At 42.0% G+C, this 19,894-nt stretch overlaps 2 protein-coding genes across 16 annotated transcripts in view; one reads left to right on the plus strand and one right to left on the minus strand.

Moving 5' to 3' along the window:
* Positions 1–12,373, plus strand: part of LARGE2 (LARGE xylosyl- and glucuronyltransferase 2) — a 118,524-nt gene extending 106,151 nt beyond the window's left edge. For 2 of the 4 annotated variants that reach the window (XM_073348121.1, XM_073348127.1), the window contains one exon: positions 12,036–12,373. In XM_073348121.1, coding sequence (XP_073204222.1) covers positions 12,036–12,067 — 32 coding nt within the window. In that variant the 3' untranslated portion in view covers positions 12,068–12,373. The remainder of the gene's footprint in view (positions 1–12,035) is intronic. The other 2 variants (XM_073348125.1, XM_073348129.1) reach the window with 1 other exon arrangement.
* The window catches only part of PHF21A (PHD finger protein 21A), a 259,275-nt gene that overhangs the window by 58,682 nt on the left and 180,699 nt on the right, over positions 1–19,894 (minus strand). Inside the window, exon 5 of one of the 12 annotated variants that reach the window (XM_073348149.1) lies at positions 7,151–7,193. The exons of the other annotated variants lie outside the window; for them this stretch is intronic. Coding sequence (XP_073204250.1) covers positions 7,151–7,186 — 36 coding nt within the window. The 5' untranslated portion in view covers positions 7,187–7,193. The remainder of the gene's footprint in view (positions 1–7,150; positions 7,194–19,894) is intronic. 12 annotated transcript variants of the gene reach the window in all.

The raw sequence follows: 19,894 nt of genomic DNA on the forward strand, positions 1-19,894 counted from the left end.
AGGTCCTGAAGCGTACTCTGGACCTCAGGCGGCAGGCCTGACTCCTGTAGCCATGCCGAGCGCCTCATGACCACCCCCGACGCGATTGTTCTGGCCGCCGCTTCTGCTGAATCCAGGGAGGCCTGGAGAGAGGTCTTTGCTACTGCCTTGCCCTCGTCCACCAGGGCCGTAAACTCCTGTTGGGAACCTTGCCAGAGGCTGTCCTTAAACTTCCCCACCGCTGACCAGGAGTTAAAATTATGCCTGTTGAGGATGGCCTGCTGGTTAGCAATCCTCAGCTGAAGGCCCCCTGACAAGTACACCTTTCTGCCAAAAAGGTCCTGGCGTTTTGCCTCTTTGGCCTTAGGTGCCAGGGCTTGTTGTCCATGGCGCTCCTTTTCGTTCACTGCCAAGACCACCAGGGAGCATGGACTTGGGTGGCAGAACAAGAATTCATAGCCTTTTGATGGGGCAAAGTACTTGCGCTCCACACCTTTGGCCATTGGAGCGCTGGAGGCCGGGGTCTGCCATATAGTGTTATAATTCGATTGGATGGTCTTAATGAGCGGGAGCGCTATTCTAGATGGACCTTTGGGGCTCAAAATGTCCATCATGGGGTCCTCCTGCTCAACTATCAACCTTCCCACTCTTATCGGTGCTCGAGACCTTGGAAGACGCCGGCCTCCAATGCGGGGAACATCCGCGCCTTCCTTTTGACTGTGCCGTGGGCTGCACCGGGGAGGACGAGCAGTGCTGGGGCCTAGTCTGGAGCTCTGGGGCCAACAGCTTTCAGTGTTTAACTGGTGCCGGGTCTCCCGATGGCTCCGGGGCACTACGCACCAAGGAAGTCGGAGCAGATATCGGGCGCTCCAGGCCGGTGGCTGCACTGCGACTTCCATCAACAACTGCTTCAAATGAAAGTCTCTTTCTTTCTTTGTTCTTGGCTTGAACGCCTTGCAAATCGTACACTGCTCAGTATGATGTTCTTCCCCCAGGCAACATAGACACGAGCCGTGGGGGTCACTAACTGGCATAGGCTTGCGGCACGTGGCACAAGCCTTAAACCTGTGGGCCTGCGGCATGCTCCACAGCCCAGGGTGGGTGCTGGAAGCCTCCAAGCACCTAATCACTTAAGTGTCCACAACAAAGGTATGCTAACTAACTGATAACAGCTATCTATGAGAAAGACTAAGGGACTTCTGTCATCCAAGAGAGATGTTGTTCCAAAGCCGCCACAGACAGTAAGAAGGAACTGGAGGGGGTCGGGCGGCAGGGGTATATATGCATGGCGCAGTGGTGCCACTCAGGGGGCTGCGCCAGCCCAATGGGAACTGCTAAGGGGAAAAGTTTCCGATGCGTGTGCACGCGACGCGCACACACCTAATGTGGAATGGACGTGAACACTCGAAGAACTTTTGGTTCAAATGGTTGTTCTAAGAGATGCATACAAGAACTGATCTGGAGAGACAAGGGGATGCAGACCTGAGTTGTCTGTCTGTCAAGAAATGCACCATCAATCCAAAACGCAACCCTACACCAACTGTTGCTGCTGTTCCTTTGAAAGGGCATGTCTGATGTACTGTCTGAGAGGCTCAATTATTTCAGAAATGGAGTGTCTTAACTTAAGTCAGCATTTTTCATGTGACTTTGAGGTAAAATTGGCAAGTAAGTTGTCCTGATAGTTGGCTGCATGCAGTAATAAGGCCAGGGCCCTGCCTTTATGTTTAATTGCTGGAGAAGCAATGCCAGCCAGAACCAGAAGGTTCGAAACTGGAGTTGTCCTGGATGCTTTCATATCATCACTGTTGTAAATCACTGAATCCAACTTGCCATAATAACAATCACAGCCCCATGCTGTCATACAGTATTTGGCAGGTGCAATAAATAGGGCATTGATAAATGGTTGCCAAACTGGTTTCACAAACTGAATTAAGGACAAATTGAAGGAGAACAAAACAAAAAATCCTTGGACTAATTTTTCCAACAGCTAATTTGAAACTGTGTAGCAGGAGATTTGGTGAGTGAGGTAATATCTTTTATTGGACCAACTTTTGTTGGTGAGAGAAACAAGCTTTGAGCGACATAGAGCTCTTCTTTGAGGCTGGGAAAGGAACTCAGGAGTGTCACAGCTAAATACTAGATTGAACAGATAATTAAGAATAAGTAGTTAGCACATATACTTTTGGTCCCTTAGAATAGCTTGTCTCTCTCACCAACAGAAGTTGGACCAATAAAAGATATTACCTCACCCTCCTTGTGTCTCCAATATCCTGGGACTGAAATGGCTACAACAATGTTGCATATAACAGGAGATTTGCCAGTCTGCATGAAACTGTTGGACAGTGGCGGATTAGCCACTGGGCCAACGGGGCCCTTGTCCAGGGGCCCTGGGAAAATGGGTATCCCTCCGCCTCAACCCGCTCCACCTGGCGATACCATGCCCCGGTAGGAGGCAAGCCCCTGACCTCACCCTGCTCCCCAGCAGGAGTCAGAGGCAAGCCCCTGCAACCCAACCCCATTTCCCTGGCAGGAGTGCACGGGGAGTGTGGGGGGGACTGCAGGTGGAAGGGGTGGGGAGGGGCCCCATCCAGGGCCCCCCAAAACCCTAATCCGCTTCTGCTGTTGGAGACACAAACAAAATGGTGGCTGTTCCAGAGAAGGAGCATACATGCTGAAGGACCCCTGTAAAATATGCAGATCTTACTTTACTAAAGAAACTGAGCTGTAAGTACTATACACATGGAATACACACATGTATATAAAAAAATTCTATGATGTGGTAGTCAAAGCCATGACAATGTTTACATTATACACCTCCCTGCAAGCTAAAAGGCTAAAGGATTTGAATTTTGAGAACCTCCGTTTTATTGCATTGTTCCACTCTCACTGAAGTCAGGAAAGTATCATTCCCAGCATTTTCCTGAAGGTGTAACTGAGAGGTTAAACAAGGCCATTTCTGGCAGAGCTGATAATGCAGTTCTGCCTCTAATATTGTATTGCAGACCTACTTCACAGCCACAGTCTCAGTGATTGTGAGAATTAATGTGCCAAATTTATGTGCTTGGCTGTGCTGCCTATGTCCACTAAATGGCTTTCTTCTGCAGCTTGTGGATTCTCAACATTCCTCTGAAGTTTAGCAAATAGTTATGTAAAACACTGGCAAAGTGTGTGTTCCATCTCACTGTAGTGGCTGATCAATGTAGAGCAATGGTTTACAAAGCAATGGTGTAGAGCAAGGCCGATCTGCTGCTCGTTCAGAGAAAGCCTGGTGGGCTGGGCCGGTTTGTTTACCTGCCGCGTCTGCGGGTTCGGCCAATCGCGGCTCCCACTGCCACGGTTCGCTGCTTCAAGCCAATGGGGGCTGCAGGAAGGGCGGCCAGCACATCCCTCAGCCTGCACCGCTTCCCGCAGCCCCCATTGGCCTGGAGCGCCGAACCGCGGCTAGCGGGAGCCGCGATCAGCCAAATCTGCAGACGCGACAGGTAAACAAACCGGTTCGGCCCGCCAGGGGCTTTCCCTGAACAAGCAGAGGAACCAGCTTTGAGAACCACTGATGTAGAGGATAATTGCCAACTATGGCTACAAATTTCCTCCCGTGATTAAAAATCATGGGTTCAAAGCCTATTAATGACTCATGAGGGGAGGGGGGAGGCTAAGTATGGTTTTGTATGATAGAATTACTGTCTTTTTAATATTTTGTTCATTTGTTTGTTTAAACTCTAGGAAATTAAATAAAAACCCTATTTTAAAAGAACATTAAGATTGTCATGTCAAGCATTCCAAAGTTGGGAAATGTCAGAATTAAGGCTCCCATACAACCCTAATTCAACCCCATTTCACATATGAATTTTGAATTAATTTTTAATTATATGAGCACGTACTATTTGTCCTAAAGGATGCCTGTCTCATTCAGTCCATAGGAGAAAGAGGACTGCAAGAAGAGGACAGATGTTCTCTTGGGTTTAAAGGCACTGAAATATGACTCAGGATAGCTGGGTTCCATTCCTAGCTCTGCCACTAACTGCCTATATAATAACTTGTGCAATACTCTTGTGTTGTGAAGGCCAAGACTATAACAGGGTTCAAGAAAGAATGAGATAAATTCATGAAGAATAGGTCCATCAATGGGATGGGCAGGAATGGTGCCCCTAGCCTCCGTTTGCCAGAAGCTGGGATTGGGCGACAGGGTTCACTTGGGATCACAGAATATCAGAGCTGGAAGGGACCTTAGGAGGTCATGTAATCCAACCCGCTGCTCAAAGCAGGACCAACCCTCAATTTTTGTCCCAGATCCCTAAATGGTCCCCTCAAGGATGGAACTCACAACCTTGGGTTTAGCAGGCCAATGCTCAAACCACTGAGCTACTTGATGATTACCTGTTCTGTTCATTCCTTCTGAAGTACCTGGCATTGGCCACTGTCGGAAGACAGTATACTGGGCTAGACAGACCTTTGATCTGATCCAGTATGGCCATTCTTATATTATGTTCTTATCATGCATATGCACCAGGAAGATGAATTAAGTTTGAACAGGCAATTTTAATTCTGGCATTTCTTAAATGTTGAGTTCTTGGTTTTGCATCTTTAACATTCTTTTAACACATTATAAAGTGGGGTATATATGATTCTACATTCAACTGCTTAGAAATCTTCATTAACATTTAACCTGTGTAATCTTATTACCGAATATTGAGATGAGGTCATGTGAATAGCGCTTCTGTCATTATTATGTGCTGCTAAAATGAAAAAGACTGGAGCTCGTATGTTATGTGAATGATGACACTCCACTATATTTTACAGTTAGATTATTTACTCAAAACTCCAGCTGCACAATTCAGGAATTTACAAGAAGTTCCTGGGTTAACATTCCTTGTTTTTAGACAGAATGTGAAATTTCTTTCCTTTGGAAAAGAAACAAAAATTTAAATTCTAAAATATTTTGCAAAACCACTAGAAATTCTTTATAAGATCAGCAGGTCATTTAAACCCTCAGACTACTGTAGGTCTTTCATTCTTAATCAAAATGTGCTTATCAATTTTTTTTATTTAGTTTAAAAATAGAGGTAGTCACAAAAGTGACTGTGAAGCTAGCACCTTGGTGCTGCCCGTATCTGCTCTGTATATGTCTTTCTGCTTACATTACTTGCAAAACCAAGTCTTTATCACTGCCACACCACTGAACCAATTCGTCTGTGGAAGATCAAGCATCATCAACAGAATTAAACAGCTAGTGCTGACTCAATCGTTATTGTTGCTGGTGGTAATGAGTGGAGACCGAATCTGCAGTCCTGATAAGTTTTGCTTCTGATCTACAAATTGAGCAAATTTAGAAACTCTATCTACTCTAAATATAAAATATTTATTAAGTGGAGGGAATTCAGATACGAACAACTAAAATTACTAAGGGTTGGAGGGATTCATGAGGAAAAATTAGAACACCTTAATATGAGTAGCTTGGTCAGTATACAAATATGACATTAAGCATGGGGGAGGACGGTGAGAAGAATTCCTGAAAAACAGGACAAGGGTATGATTAAATGGGATGAAACTAAACAAAATAAATAGCCTTACCATCAGGAAAAATTCCTAACAGTATAATGTTTAAAAAAATGTAAATATTCTCCCTGTACAACAGCAAGGCAGGTGGCAAACTAAAACTGTCGACTACTATCAAAACATTCTTATTTTACTGTTACTTTGTCCTCCCACTCCTTCCCCCTCTCCTCCCATTTCTCAGTTTCATCTACCTGTCACATTTTTCATAAAACCAACCTGCAATCTCGTTGGAGCAAGGACTGTTTTGTTACTATTGTGTAAAGTGCCTGGTATAGTGCCTAATCCCTGACTGGAACACTTATAAATAACAATATTAAAAATACAAAAGCAGTTGATATTCCATGACTGAGTATTTAAAAGCAGTTTGGACAAAGCACTAGAAAATATTCTGTGGAAAACTATATTGCACTGGTCCTAAAAGAGATGCGACTTCATGGGTCTAAACTAAATCTAATTTATATAATTGCATGATTCAAAGATGAATAAACTAAAGCCTATTCTCTGCATAAAGAAGGTTTTGATATTGAACACACATGCTTTCAAGATATTATTGCAATATTATAGTTAAAATGGTGTCAGTGGTTCCAATGAACCTGGTTTTACAAAGGTGTATAACATGGCCCTATAAAATGTGTTATGGGCTGAAGCTTGGTATATAAAGTCTTAGCTCAAGATTTATCATTATTTATTCTAATGCATGGGAATCCACAGGAAGAGCCCTTATGGGGAAGCAGCTAATATACATGCATGGTAGCCACTGGTCTAAGCTAAACATCACTAAACAACTATTTCTTCCTCTCTCATTTGTGATTTAACTCATATTATGTACAACTACCCGTATGTGTCAAGTGACAGCTTTAAAACTGAGGTGATAATGTGAGTTATACAGGAACAGTGAAACAATTTAAATTAGTTAACTTCCTGTTTAACAAATAAACCTTAAATGAAGCAACCTACTTTATAATCTGGCGAACCTTAACACTTCTGAATAACGCAAGTGGAAGGGATTATAAATCAAATCATTATACTATGTACTACTATATACAGTGACCCAGTCCCTTGAATGTGAAATGAAACTACTTTCACCTTGAGCAGTACACTGGTGCAACCTCTAGCCACTTCTCACAACTGAATCACACATTCTCCCCAGCAGTTGTGAGGGGAAAAGTACATACAGTTCATATTTATGCATTTCATGCACAGTCAAAGGCAAAAGTATTAATTGCAAGATCCCTAGTTTCATTTTACAGTAAAAGTAATAAATAGATATAGAAATAAAAGGATTGGTCTCCATAACATGCTGTACAATGATCTACAATAAATTAACCCTGATGTTTTTGTCAATATCACTTAGCATTTAATATCTAAAAATGCTTTACAGACATCAAACACTGATTGAAAAGTCTGAGACTATTTAGATTAGAGAGAGGATGAATAAGAAGGGATATAATAAAGCACTACAGAATAACATGATATAGAGGATGTAAATGAGGCACACCTATTTACTCTCTCTCAGTACAAAAACAAGGAAATATTCAATTAAATTGAACAGGAACAAATTTAAAACTTATAAAAAGAACATTCTCTTTTACACAGTGCATAATAAACTTGTTACCAAGATCACCCCAGTTCTGTCCTGTTGAATTTTCATCAGTACTCTGGGGATAACAAGAAATAGAGGAAAGGTGTGAAGGTCTCAGCAGGGATTAAACAAGTTGCTGAAACAGTATAGGACATGTTTATCATTGTTTACACTTACAGCTAAATAGCATTCAGCACTGGTTCAGCTGAACAGCTTGCTGACAGCCGTATTAGTAATGGTTCTACTTCACAGTGTAGACACGTGTCAGACCACAGGATCATGATCTGGCTCACCACCAAGTTTAATTTTCATTCATTTGAACTGTAGCATGAATATGTATATTATATCCAAGGAAACTCAAGCTACATTGTTGTTTTTCTCTTCAGTAATAAATGTGTCAGAAGACGGTGCATCATCAAAAATTTATCTAATATGGCAAAGGAAAAAATTTTGCATTACAAAGCAAAATTAAACTTAAATCACCTCTTTCCCGTTCCAGTGGTGGTCACTGCAAGTCTCAACTGCCCTCCTTTAATCATACCACGGATCTGGGTGGGATCAGTCAAAAATGCATCTCTGAAAGCAACAAAGCCATCAGTTCTGCTTCTGCTCCATGGGCCTAGTGTATATGACATTGTGTTAATTTATCTCAGTAGGAAGTGGGGTTATGTTTTAGACTTGGTAGGAACAAGTCAGGATTTTCACTGTTGTTGCCATCACTCTTTTCAATCCCGTGTGGATATGGCAAAAACTCTAAAATCAACATAGCTTTGCTTATCCTTCAGATATTTCAGAGGCAGGAAAAGGTGCAGATACTCAAACACCCCATTACCAAGTTTTGGTCAAGTCATCCAATCTCCCTTAACATCTCCCTTCTATTTCATGGTTACATTTTCAAAACTAAAGCATTATTTTAAAGCAAAAAGACATCTATGTTCCAGAAGTCATGGCCAGAGGACCCTCTAAACATGATGAATTAAGTAGACATACATAATGACTAACAAAATACTAGGATCAGGCCACAGCATGTAACCTCAAACCATGTTTAGCTCATGGGAGGTGGATACTGTGACTGTGCTTGCCCCTGCTGAAGTGCAATCTATCAGGTGGTTTGGGCACCGTGCCTTGAAAGAGGTAATCACTTCCTCCACAGCAGGAAATAAACTGTCATGATAACAGTGATCTGAAGAGTGGCGATGAAGAAGCCACTTGTGGAACATGCAGGTCTTTTGGGTTTTGATGGACACCTGAGAGAAAAATACACTCTGTTTCATCAAGACACTAACCTATGAGGATAAAGCACCTTTGGTAAAAGAAAAATGGACGAACTGATTGGAAAGTGGAGGCAATATAAAAGAATTATGTTTTACATGTAGCTTATCTTGGTGGCTGAAGGTATGTTATTCCTAACAGAGATCACACACATAAGGGAATGTAAACATTCCTATCATTAAGTTCATACCTATACTTCACATGGTGTGTGTTTGACAGTTATACTGTCATAATTTTAGACGGTTAAACCTCCGCTCCAGGGTTTATAAAAGATCAGAGCATTTGTCACTCTCAGTGCAGGTAGAATGAGATAGAGTGGTTGTGTAGTTCATTTTCTTTATAATTACACTCCATTAACCTTCTACATGAGAGCTCCCCTATGCTTTCATACCAGCAGCACTAACTGGCTGTGTTTGATAAGGCTCAACAGCGTCTGCAAGTCCAGCATGTGTAACAAAAGGAACGTTTTAATACCGCAGACTTAAGCAAAAACCATATGTAGCTCTATTATACACACACACCCATCCCCTCGTAAACTATGGAATACACCATCTTGACCCTACATGCCAAATGCAATTCTACAAAATAGAAAAATTGTTTACTATATTAAACTGAATATTACTATGCTTTTCCCTCATTGCAGTCTTCCCAAGAAAAACTTGTTTAGAGTATTAAAGCATATGGAGCAATATAAAAAAGGTTACATTACATTATAATTAGACCACATTAGTGTCTGCAACTAGAGTACAGCAAAAGGGAAATTACCTTCTAAAATTAAATCTCTCCATGTATTTCTCAGCATCTTTTTTTAAAGAAAGCAGCATGGTTAACAAACAACACTAGATCTATCTATAGCCTTCTCAACAGTGACCACATAAATGATAGGTCTTTCTGAAATAGAGACTTATCCTATTAATAATGTATTCTCTGGGAGTTTTTAATTCAGTGCCAGGAATGCTGTTTTCCATGTGCACAAAAGTAGATTACCATTTGTGTACACTGAGCAGTGCTGCTGGTACATGCTTTTGCAGATAAAGCGGAAACCAATTTGGGAAGGAGGGACTATGGGCAATTAATCTGGAATAGAATCTGAATTATTTGAAAAACCAAATAGTGCTATCAAACCTGCTCTTAACAATGGCATTTTATAATATCCACTGGCATCTTTAAAGAAATGTTTTTAAAATACTTTCAAATAATTTGGAACCAACAAGTTGTGTACACAGCTGGTATATGTAAGTGGGTAATATTATTCTTGTAATTAACCTGCTTCTCCCTCACCAGTCTCCCTCTACTGTTTCTTACACTGTGCTACTCTACTGTCTGTTACACTGCTACTGGCACCTGTATCCATCTTCATAGACAGAAACATAATCAGGCAATATTTCTTTTTAAAGATAAATTTTGGTAACCTTTAGCTAAGTTTTTTTTTTTTTTTATTGCTAGGTTTTTTGTTTTTGTGGGTTTTTTTAAATCTTGGTAACTTTGGAGTGCCTGAAACAGGACATGCTGGCCCTTTAAAACAGGCAATAAGCCCAGCACTGCCCTTGATCTTAGTATCAGCCAAGAAGCAGTAGAATCCAAGCAGATTTCACAAGGCTGATGGGAACTGTAAAGGCCTCAAACAATGCATGTTGGGAAAGGGGACAGTAATATAAAGATCTCACTTTACTGAGAGGAAAACTGAGACAGAACTGCTTTATGAGAAGAGAGGTAAGACTCCTTAGAGAGTACACTCAGCACTCTGAACATCAGATTCCTCTAATATCTCGAATCGGGCACCCAAAATGACTAGCTGCTTTTGAAGATCCTGCACTTCCTTTCTCAGATTGTACTGAATTTAATAATGCCAATTCAGACTTTAGTATAGCCTAGCCTAACCTAACCTTATAGTCAAAGTCTTTATGGCATAGCAAGCTCAATCAAAGGTCACATTGTAATCCAATACTCTGGTTCCAAAACTGAGAGGTAACAGAGCACTTACTGCTGGACTGCTGAGAGCTGACCAGTTGCAAGGTGCTGGTTCTCTTCCTCATTTATAGCTTCTGAATAGCTTTTACAAGAAGCTACAAATATATAAATACGTTTGTAAGATTACTTTCTGGGGTAAACAATGACTGTAGTTGCAGGGATGTTATTTTATCACAAATGGAGGATATGTAGAATCTGTATGATCACAAATAGGAGGGGGTACTCATGTCAGATACAATCTCTCTATTAAACAGTGGTTCACCCAGAGAACGTATCTAATACATATGAAGCAAAATGTCTTAAGACTTTGGGTAACATTTTCAAAAGCATCTAAGTGACTTAGGAGACTTCAGGCTTATCAACACAGTGCAGTAATGTACTCTACCATGGTGTGATTTCTAACGCACGCTATGAGTTGCATGTTAACTGGTCCATATATGCTGCTGCTGCATTGTAATGTGATGTTGTTTGAAACAGTACTGCATTGAAGCGTACTAGAGAACCTTTAGGCCACACCCGGAGGGTTTCCATGGACCAATTAACACACAAGGTATTAATGCGTTTTAGAAATAATACCCTCATAGGATGCATAACCCCGTTGTATAGACAAGACCCATTTTTAAAAGTGAGATTTATTCGTTATCTGCACTACAGATTTCTACCAGTATATCGATGTCGGTCAGTGATGTGAAGAGGGGGTGCGGGGATTCCTGACCGACAGCTGTGTTGATTCTTGAGGAGATTCAGTTATGCCACAAAAATGCAATTTAATCAGTATAGCTTGTTTCACTTGTAGGAGGTGGTTTTACTATACCAATATAGAGCAAAGCTTTGTCTGTTTGGTATCCATTCTAGGAGCACTTTGATGAAATACTCCTATGCTAATGAAGCGCTCCGAGAATAGATATAGCCTTAAGCTCCTAAATCATTTAGGTACTTTTGAAAATTTCATCTCTTAATGCTACATTGCAACTAAATCCTTTGGAGATGTAAGGATGCTTAGGATTTCTTGAGTGTTTTGGAGGGCTAATATATCACTTTTTCAGAAGACGATCATATTTTAGAATTGCGCTGCACTTTTATTTCTGCAAGCAGAGAGATTTTGAATTTGCATACATCTTAATTTCACTTGATACTGCTACAACTTTTTACTCTCTCAGAGCATGTATTAGAGTCATGTCTGAAAACTCCTGAGTCCATGATTTCTAAGACTTCATCACTGAAGTTACTTTTAGAGCAAAGGATTTCAAAGGTGTTGAGTACCAAAATCTCTGAAAATTATGAGTCACTGTAAAATGCAGTTGGAAAACTATGTACTGACAGCTGGAGCAAGCACGCCTCTCTCAAGAACATCACGCTGCAGCTGAAGGGGTCAATCTCTTATCATCAGAGATATGTTGCTGCTTCTGAAATTTTCTATGACATTTCTCCTATTTCCAACACTTTTTACTGTATTACAAAAAACTCACAAAGAATTTTCTTCTATAATTGCTTAACTTTATGCTTTACAGGTAACCTGCAATGAAAAAAATTTGTTTGCACATTGTTTTGATTGTTTGATATATAAAGAAGGCTTAATGGGGTTTTTGGTTTTATATGTTATTTAAACACACACGCATAATGTGTTTGTTTTTCAGATTAGAAATATCATGTCTTTTTCTAATCTTTTTTGCAGGAGAACTCCTTGGAGGACCAGAGATATTATGACATCACAAGTGACAAGAGTGGAAGTTGTGCAGCTGAGAAAGGGAAAGGATTTTTAGTCAGATTGTCTAGGTCGTGTGCGCGTGTGTGTGTGCGCGCACGCGCGTTAAGAACTACTTAATTCAAACTCCTCGACAAAAACATTTTGGAGAGAAACTCTCACTCTACAGATTTAAAATAAGGTCTGAAAAAGCCCTCAATTCAATTCTCTAGTTCTCCAAAGAGTTCTGCACCAAAATGAAAGACAAGACATGGCATTCCTATTATTCTACTGTAAAAAACAGTGAACAATAAAAACTCATAAAATTAGCTTTTAAGGTCTTCCTTATACATCATAAAGAAACAAAAAGAGACAAAGTATGTGTGAGGGGTCCAGGCCAGCATTAAAAACAAAGTTAAAATTTAATTTGCACTTAATGCTGGTGTAAGAATTGGGCAAAACCCACTTTACCTTTTCAAACTGTTGTTTCAACTCATTTTTTGGCTGTATGTTTATGCTGGCTGCCTGTTGTGGAGCACATCAACACACTGCTGGGTAAACATGTTTCATGCTGCAAACCAGATCCAGCAGCTCAACCTGCTCTTACAGACAACAGATAATCTTAGTTAAACTCAGAATTGTTACTTCGTTGGACCTAAATCCAATGACAATTCAACTGTGAATGTGTGGAGAAGCATTAGTCCCAGGTTTAGCATACAAGGGATACTGAGGAGAATGAAAACACAATTTGTCTTCCTCCAGCGCATTCTAAAAACATTAGCTATCAATCGTCTGTCTTAGGTATTTCAAACACACCTGTCTTGGTACCCAACTGCTGAAAAGCATGAAATAGTTCTCCTCCCCAGATTTTGTTTGTGTTTTTGAGTGAGTGGGTGTCTTAAAGACTGGCAACACCCATTGCTGGGTTTCCACATCTGTCATTAATCTAGAGTTAAAGAACCTCTGGAGCTAAGTCTTTCAAATCAGTCAAACTATAAAATCTGCTTTGTATTTGTCCAGGATGCAAACATTCCCATCTTATCTCAACACTGAACTGGAGTGGAATAGGAGGAAAGGATTCAGGGCTTTTGGAAAAATCAATCATCTATCTAATCTATCTCAACTACAGCAGCAAGGTGCTAAAGTGCAGCTGAATAATTGAGACCAGTTACTTTAAAGCTACAAAAAGAGAAATGTTATCATCAAAATCTCTCAAAAACTGGTCATGAATGGAAATAAAAGTGTCAGTGTTGCTAAGTGTGAAAGATGGCATATCAACATGAACAGATAGAATGGTGCAAAAATACATTCTGGGATTTTGTCCTTTCTACATACTATTTTATCATTAGCAGAGTGGGATTTTCATGGAACTTGTTTGAAGGACTACATAACATGCCTATTACCAGCACACTTCATCTAAAATGAGTTTCTTGGTCTACACTGGGGATATAGTCAAACTGTCACTGGTTGTGTGGACCTGGGAAAGAAAAGAAAACAAGCTACAAAAAAACCCAGAGAAAGTAGAAAAGGAGGAGAAATAGGTACAAGGGAGCAAAGAACATTTATGATCAATGTACAAGGATTTCTGAAAAGAAAGGCATATAAGTAAGGAATAAATACCAAATTTATGGTCCATTTTGGTCAATTTCACAGTCATAGGATTTTAAAAATCATAAATTTTATCAATTCAGCTATTTAAATCTGAAATTTTACAGTGTGGTAATTGTAGGGACCCTGACCCAGAAAGGAGTTGTGGGGTGATCACAAGGTTATTGTAGGGGGTATTGAGGTACTGCTACCCTTACTTCTGCATTGCTGCTGGCGGTGCTGCCTTCAGAGCTGGGCAGCTGGAGAGTGGTGGCTGCTGGCCGGGAGCCCAGCTCTGAAGGTACAGTCACCACCAGTAGCAGCAGAAGTTAGGATGGCATGGGATGGTATTGCCACCCTTACTTCTGCGCTGCTACCTGCAGAACTGGGCCCTCATTTATCAGCTGTCACTCTCTGGCCGCCCAGCTCTGAAAGCAGCAGTGCAGAAGTAAGGATGGCATGGTATGGTATTGCCACCCTTACTTCTGTTCTGCTGCTGGCATGGCGCTGCCTTCAGAGCTGGGCACCTGACCAATAGCTGCCATTCTCTGGCCACCCAGTTCTGAAGGCAGCGCAGAAGTAAGGATGACAATACTGCGACCCCACCCCTTAAAATAAACTTGCAACCCCCCTGCAACTCCCTTTTGGGTCAGGACCCCCAGTTTGAGAAACACTGGTCTCCCCAGTGAAATCTGTATAGTATAGTGTAAAAGCACAAAAAAGACCAGATTTCACAGGGGGAGACTAGATTTCACAGTACATGAAGCATTTTTCGTGGCCATGAATTTGGTAGGGCCCTACATATAAGTATGACAAGCACAAAAGCATCTCAGACTCATAGACTTTAAGGTCAGAAGGGACCATTATGATCGTCTCGTCTGACCTCCTGCATAATGCAGGCCACAGAATCTCACCCACTCACTCCTGTAACAAACCACTGACCTATGTCTGAGCTATTGAAGTCCTCAACTTGTGGCTTAAAGACGTCAAGGTGCAGACAATCCTCCAGCAAGTGACCTGTGCTGCACGCTGCAGAGGAAGGCAAAAAAACCCCAGGGCCTCTGCCAATCTGCCCTGCAGGAAAATTCCTTCCCGACCCCAAATATGGCATTCAGCTAAACCCTGAGCATGTGGGCAAGATTCACCAGCCAGACACCCAGGAAAGAATTCTCTGTAGTAACTCAGATCCCATCCCATCGAACATCCCATCACAGACCATTGGTCATATCTGCCGCTAATAGTTGAAGATCAATTAATAGCCAAAATTAGGCTATCCCATTATACCATCCCCTCCATAAACTTATCAAGCTTAGTCTTGAAGCCAGATATGTCTTTTGCCCTTACTGTGTCCCTTGGAAGGCTGTTCCAGAACTTCATTCCTCTGATGGTCAGAAACCTTTGTCTAATTTCAAGTCTAAACTTCCTAATGGCCAGTTTATATACATTGGCTCTTGTGTCCACATTGGTACTGAGCTTAAATAATTCCTCTCCCTCCCTGGTATCCCTCTGATATATTTATAGAGAGCAATCATATCTCCCCTCAGCCTTCTTTTGGTTAGGCGAAACAAGACAAGCTCTTTTAGTCTCCTTTCATAATACAGGTTTTCCATTCCTCGGATCATCCTAGTAGTCCTTCTCTGTACCTGTTCCAGTTTGAATTCATCCTTCTTAAATATGGGAGACCAGAACTGCACACGATATTCCAGGCGAGGTCTCACCAGTGCCTTGTATAACGGTACTAACACCTCCTTATCTCTACTGGAAATACCTCGCCTGATGCATCCAAAGACTGCATTAGCTTTTTTCACAGCCATATCACATTGGCAGCTCATAGTCATCCTGTGATCAACCAATACTCCGAGGTCCTTCTCCTCCTCTGTTACTACCAAGTGATGCATCCCCAGTTTATATCAAAAATTCTTGTTATTAAGCCCTAAATGCATGACCTTGCACTTTTCACTATTAGATTTCATCCTATTACTATTACTCAGTTTACAAGGTCATCCAGATCTTCCTCTATGATATCCCGGTCCCCCTCTGTATTGACAATACCTCCCAGCTTCGTGTCATCTGCAAACTTTATTAACACATTCCCACTTTTTGTGCCAAGGTCAGTAATAAAAAGATTAAATAAGATTGGTCCCCAAACCAATCCCTGAGGAACTCCACTAGTTACCTCCTTCCAGCCTGACAGTTTACCTTTCAGTGTGACCCGCTGTAGTCTCCCCTTTAACTAGTTCCTTATGCACCTTTCAATTTGCATATTGATCCCCATCTTTTCCAATTTAGCTAATAATTCCCCATGTGGAACTGTATCAAATGCCTTACTGAAATCAAGGTAAATTAGATCCACTGCATTTCCTTTGTCTAAAAAAATCTGTTACTTTCTCAAAGAAGGAGATCAGGTTGGTTTGGCACGATCTACCTTTTCTAAAACCATGTTGTATTTTGTCCCAATTACCATTGACCTCAATGTCCTTAAATACTTTCTCCTTCAAAATTTTTTCCAAGACTTTGCTTACTACAGATGTCAACCTAACAGGCCTGTAGTTACCTGGATCACATTTTTTCCCTTTCTTAAAAATAGGAACTATGTTAGTAATTCTCCAGTCATACGGTACAATCCCTGAGTTTACAGATTCATTTAAAATTTTTGCTAATGGGCTTGCAATTTCATGTGCCAGTTCCTTTAATATTCTTGGATGAAGATTACCTGGGCCCCCCGATTTAGTCCCATTAAGCTGTTCGAGTTTGGCTTTTACCTTGGAAGTGGTAATATCTACCTCCATATCCTCATTTCCATTTGTCGTCCTACCATTATCCCTAAGCTCCTCATTAGCCTCATTAAAGACTGAGGCAAAGTATTTGTTTAGATATTGGGCCATGCCTAAATTATCCTTAACCTCCACTCCATCCTCAGTGTTTAGCGGTCCCACTTTCTTTGTTTTCTTCTTATTTATATGGCTATAGAACCTTTTACTATTGGTTTTAATTCCCTTTGCAAGATCCAACTCTACATGGCTTTGGTCTTTCTCACTTTATCCCTACGTGTTCTGACCTCAATAAGGTTACTTTCCTTGCTGATCCCTCCCATCTTCCACTCCTTGTAGGCTTTCTGCTTTTTCTTAGTCTCCTCTCTGAGACGCTTGCTCATCCAGCTTGGTCTAAAACTCCTGCCTATGAGTTTTTTCCCCTTTCTTGGGATGCAGGCTTCTGATAATTTCTGCAACTTTGACTTGAAGTAATTCGAGGCCTCCTCCACCTTTAGATCCACACGTTCTTCAGTCCAATCCACTTCCCTAACTAATTTCCTTAATTTTTTTAAGTTAGCCCTTTTGAAGTAAAAAATCCTAGTCACAGATCTATTTTTGTTTATCCTTCCATTTAGTTTGAACTGAATTAGCTCATGATCACTCGAACGGTAGTGTACTCCAGTCATGACTACTATTCCACCATGTTTCTGTTATCCCTATAAAATCTGGTTTCACTTCCTGCCCCAGTAGCTCTAGTTCCTCCATTTTGTTACCTAGGCTCCTCCCATTAGTGTACAAACATCTTAATTTTTGCTGTTTGGCTTCTCTCACATTCTTTACCCGATTAGGCACAGACATTCTACCACCAGTATCACCTATTAGACTGGTATCTATATTACCCTTCCTCATGTCCATTATCCTACTCACAGCTGTATCCTTTCTTACTTTGTTTTCTTCCCTCTCAATGTTAAAATCCGGCGTGGAGATTACCTGGACATCTCCCAACCATCTACCCTAAATTCCTAGTTTAAAGCTCTCTTAATCAGTTGTGCCAGCCTCCATCCTAGAAATCTATTTCCTTCCCTACTCAGGTGAAGTCCATCCCAAGAGAACAGTCCTCTGTTCATGACTGCTTCCCAGTGGCCATACATCCCAAAGCCCTCCTTATAGCACCACTGCCTAAGCCATCTGTTGACAGTCATAATCTTGTCACACCTTTGTTGTCCTTCTTTAGGAACAGGCAGAATCCCACTGAAGATCAGCTGACCCTCAATTTCTTTAAGCGTCTTCCCCAGCCTGGCATAGTCTCCCTTGATACGTTCCAGCGAGAATCTAGCTGTATCATTTGTTCCCACATGAAGGACAATCAGCGGATTCTTTCCTGCTCCCGTTAGGACCCTCTTCAGCCTCAGGTTCACAGCCCATATCTTAGGACCTGGCAGACAGCACACCCTTCTGTTCTCTGGATCAGCTCTGGTTACAGGCCTGTTTATTCTTCTCATTAAGGAGTGCCCAATCACGTAGACCTGCTTTTTCCTGGTGATAGATTCTCCGGTCTATCCCCTGTTCCCTCTGGCTGCAAGTCCCCTCGATTCCTATTGTCCCTTGCAATCCTCTGCAATCCATCCCGTATCCTCCTGGGGCTCATATTTGGTGTTTTCTCCATTGACTCTTGCCCTCTTCCTATAGGAGGACTAGCTGCTCTTCTCTTCTTCCTTGCCCTCTCACCTTCAGTGACCACCAGCTGTACCCCTTCTTCATTTTCCAACTCCGCAAACCCATTCCTGAGCTCTATTTCTTCTTCACTAGCCAGTTTTTCCTCTGCTTGGTTCTCTTGGTCACATGCTTCCGCTGTCCACTTTTCTCACCCAGCAGTCTCCCCTCAGAGTTCTTTGGTCCTCCTTCCATCTGCAAGTCTGAGGTTTTCCCTTCAGCCTACTCATGTCTTTGCTCCATCATCCGCTCGAACCCCCTTCTAAACTCAACCAGAGTTTCCACCTGCATCTCCAGTCCTTGGATCTTTTCTTCCATCAGCTCTATCAGGCAGCACTTCATGCAGACGAAACTCTTTTCAGGTACTCCCTCCAGGATTATGTACATGCCGCAGCTTTCACATCCAGTCTTCTTCATAGTGTCTTCTACTGCTTGGGTCACTACCACTGCTGCCTTTGTATATGTCATAGCCTTCTCACTTTAGTCCTGTTAGTCCAGGAAACACAGACCAAACCAAAGCACCACCACCCACAGCAAAACAAACCCCCAACGATCACCAAAACACTGCCAGACCATCACACACTCCCTTCACTAGCCTGTCTGTTCCTCTGCCTGGCTCTCTTAGTCTTCCCCCCCAAACTTCCCTTGCAAACTCCACTGTTTACAGCTCTGTTTGCTGGCTTCTATGCCACTGCCTGACTGGCTGGCTACCTTTATAGGACCCCTAGTCAGAGAAGCCCCGCCCCCACTCAGGGCTCAGCTTCTCTCCCAGCAAACTGCCCCTACCAGCCTAAATACCTTCTCCTCCAACAGAACTCCCACTCAAAGTCCCCTGTTTACGGCTCTGTTTGCTGTCTCTCATTGATGTGATGCTGTCTCTCCTGTCTCTCATTGATGTGATGAGAGCAATCCTGTCTCTCATTGATGTGATGCTTGTGACCCGCAAGTAGCCCAAGTGGATGCTGGAAGTGCAGGGCAGTACCACGACAAAATGCTCTAACCAGGATTGCTTCAACAAGCATAACTATCCTACTACATATCAGAGGGGTAGCCGTGTTAGTCTGTATCCACAAAAGCAACGAAGAGTCCAGTGGCACCTTAAAGACTAACAGATTTATTTGGGCATAACCTTACGTGGGTAAAAAACCCACTTCTTCAGATGCATGGAGTGAAAATTACAGAAACAGGCATAAATATATATTGGCATATGAAGAGAAGGGAGTTACCTTACAAGTGGAGAACCAATTTGAAGGCCAATTTAGTTAGGGTGGATGTAGTATTCTTGTCAGCAAGTTAAAGAAGTACGGGCTGGATGAATGCACTATAAGGTGGGTAGAAAGTTGGCTAGATTGTCGGGCTCAACAGGTAGTGATCAATGGCTCCATGTCTAGTTGGCAGCCGGTGTCAAGTGGAGTGCCCCAGGGGTCGGTCCTGGGGCCGGTTTGGTTCAATATCTTCATAAATGATCTGGAGGATGGTGTGGATTGCACTCTCAGCAAATTTGCGGATGATACTAAACTGGGAGGAGTGGTAGATACGTTGGAGGGCAGGGATAGGATACAGAGGGACCTAGACAAACTGGAGGCTTGGGCCAAAAGAAATCTGATGAGGTTCAATAAGGATAAGTGCAGGGTCCTGCACTTAGGATGGAAGAACCCAATGCACAGCTACAGACTAGGGACCGAATGGCTAGGCAGCAGTTCTGCGGAAAAGGACCTGGGGTGACAGTGGACGAGAAGCTGGATATGAGTCAGCAGTATGCCCTTGTTGCCAAGAAGGCCAATGGCATTTTGGGAT

The sequence above is a fragment of the Lepidochelys kempii genome, chromosome 6, assembly GCF_965140265.1.
Source record: "Lepidochelys kempii isolate rLepKem1 chromosome 6, rLepKem1.hap2, whole genome shotgun sequence".
In the NCBI taxonomy this organism is placed as follows: domain Eukaryota; kingdom Metazoa; phylum Chordata; order Testudines; family Cheloniidae; genus Lepidochelys; species Lepidochelys kempii.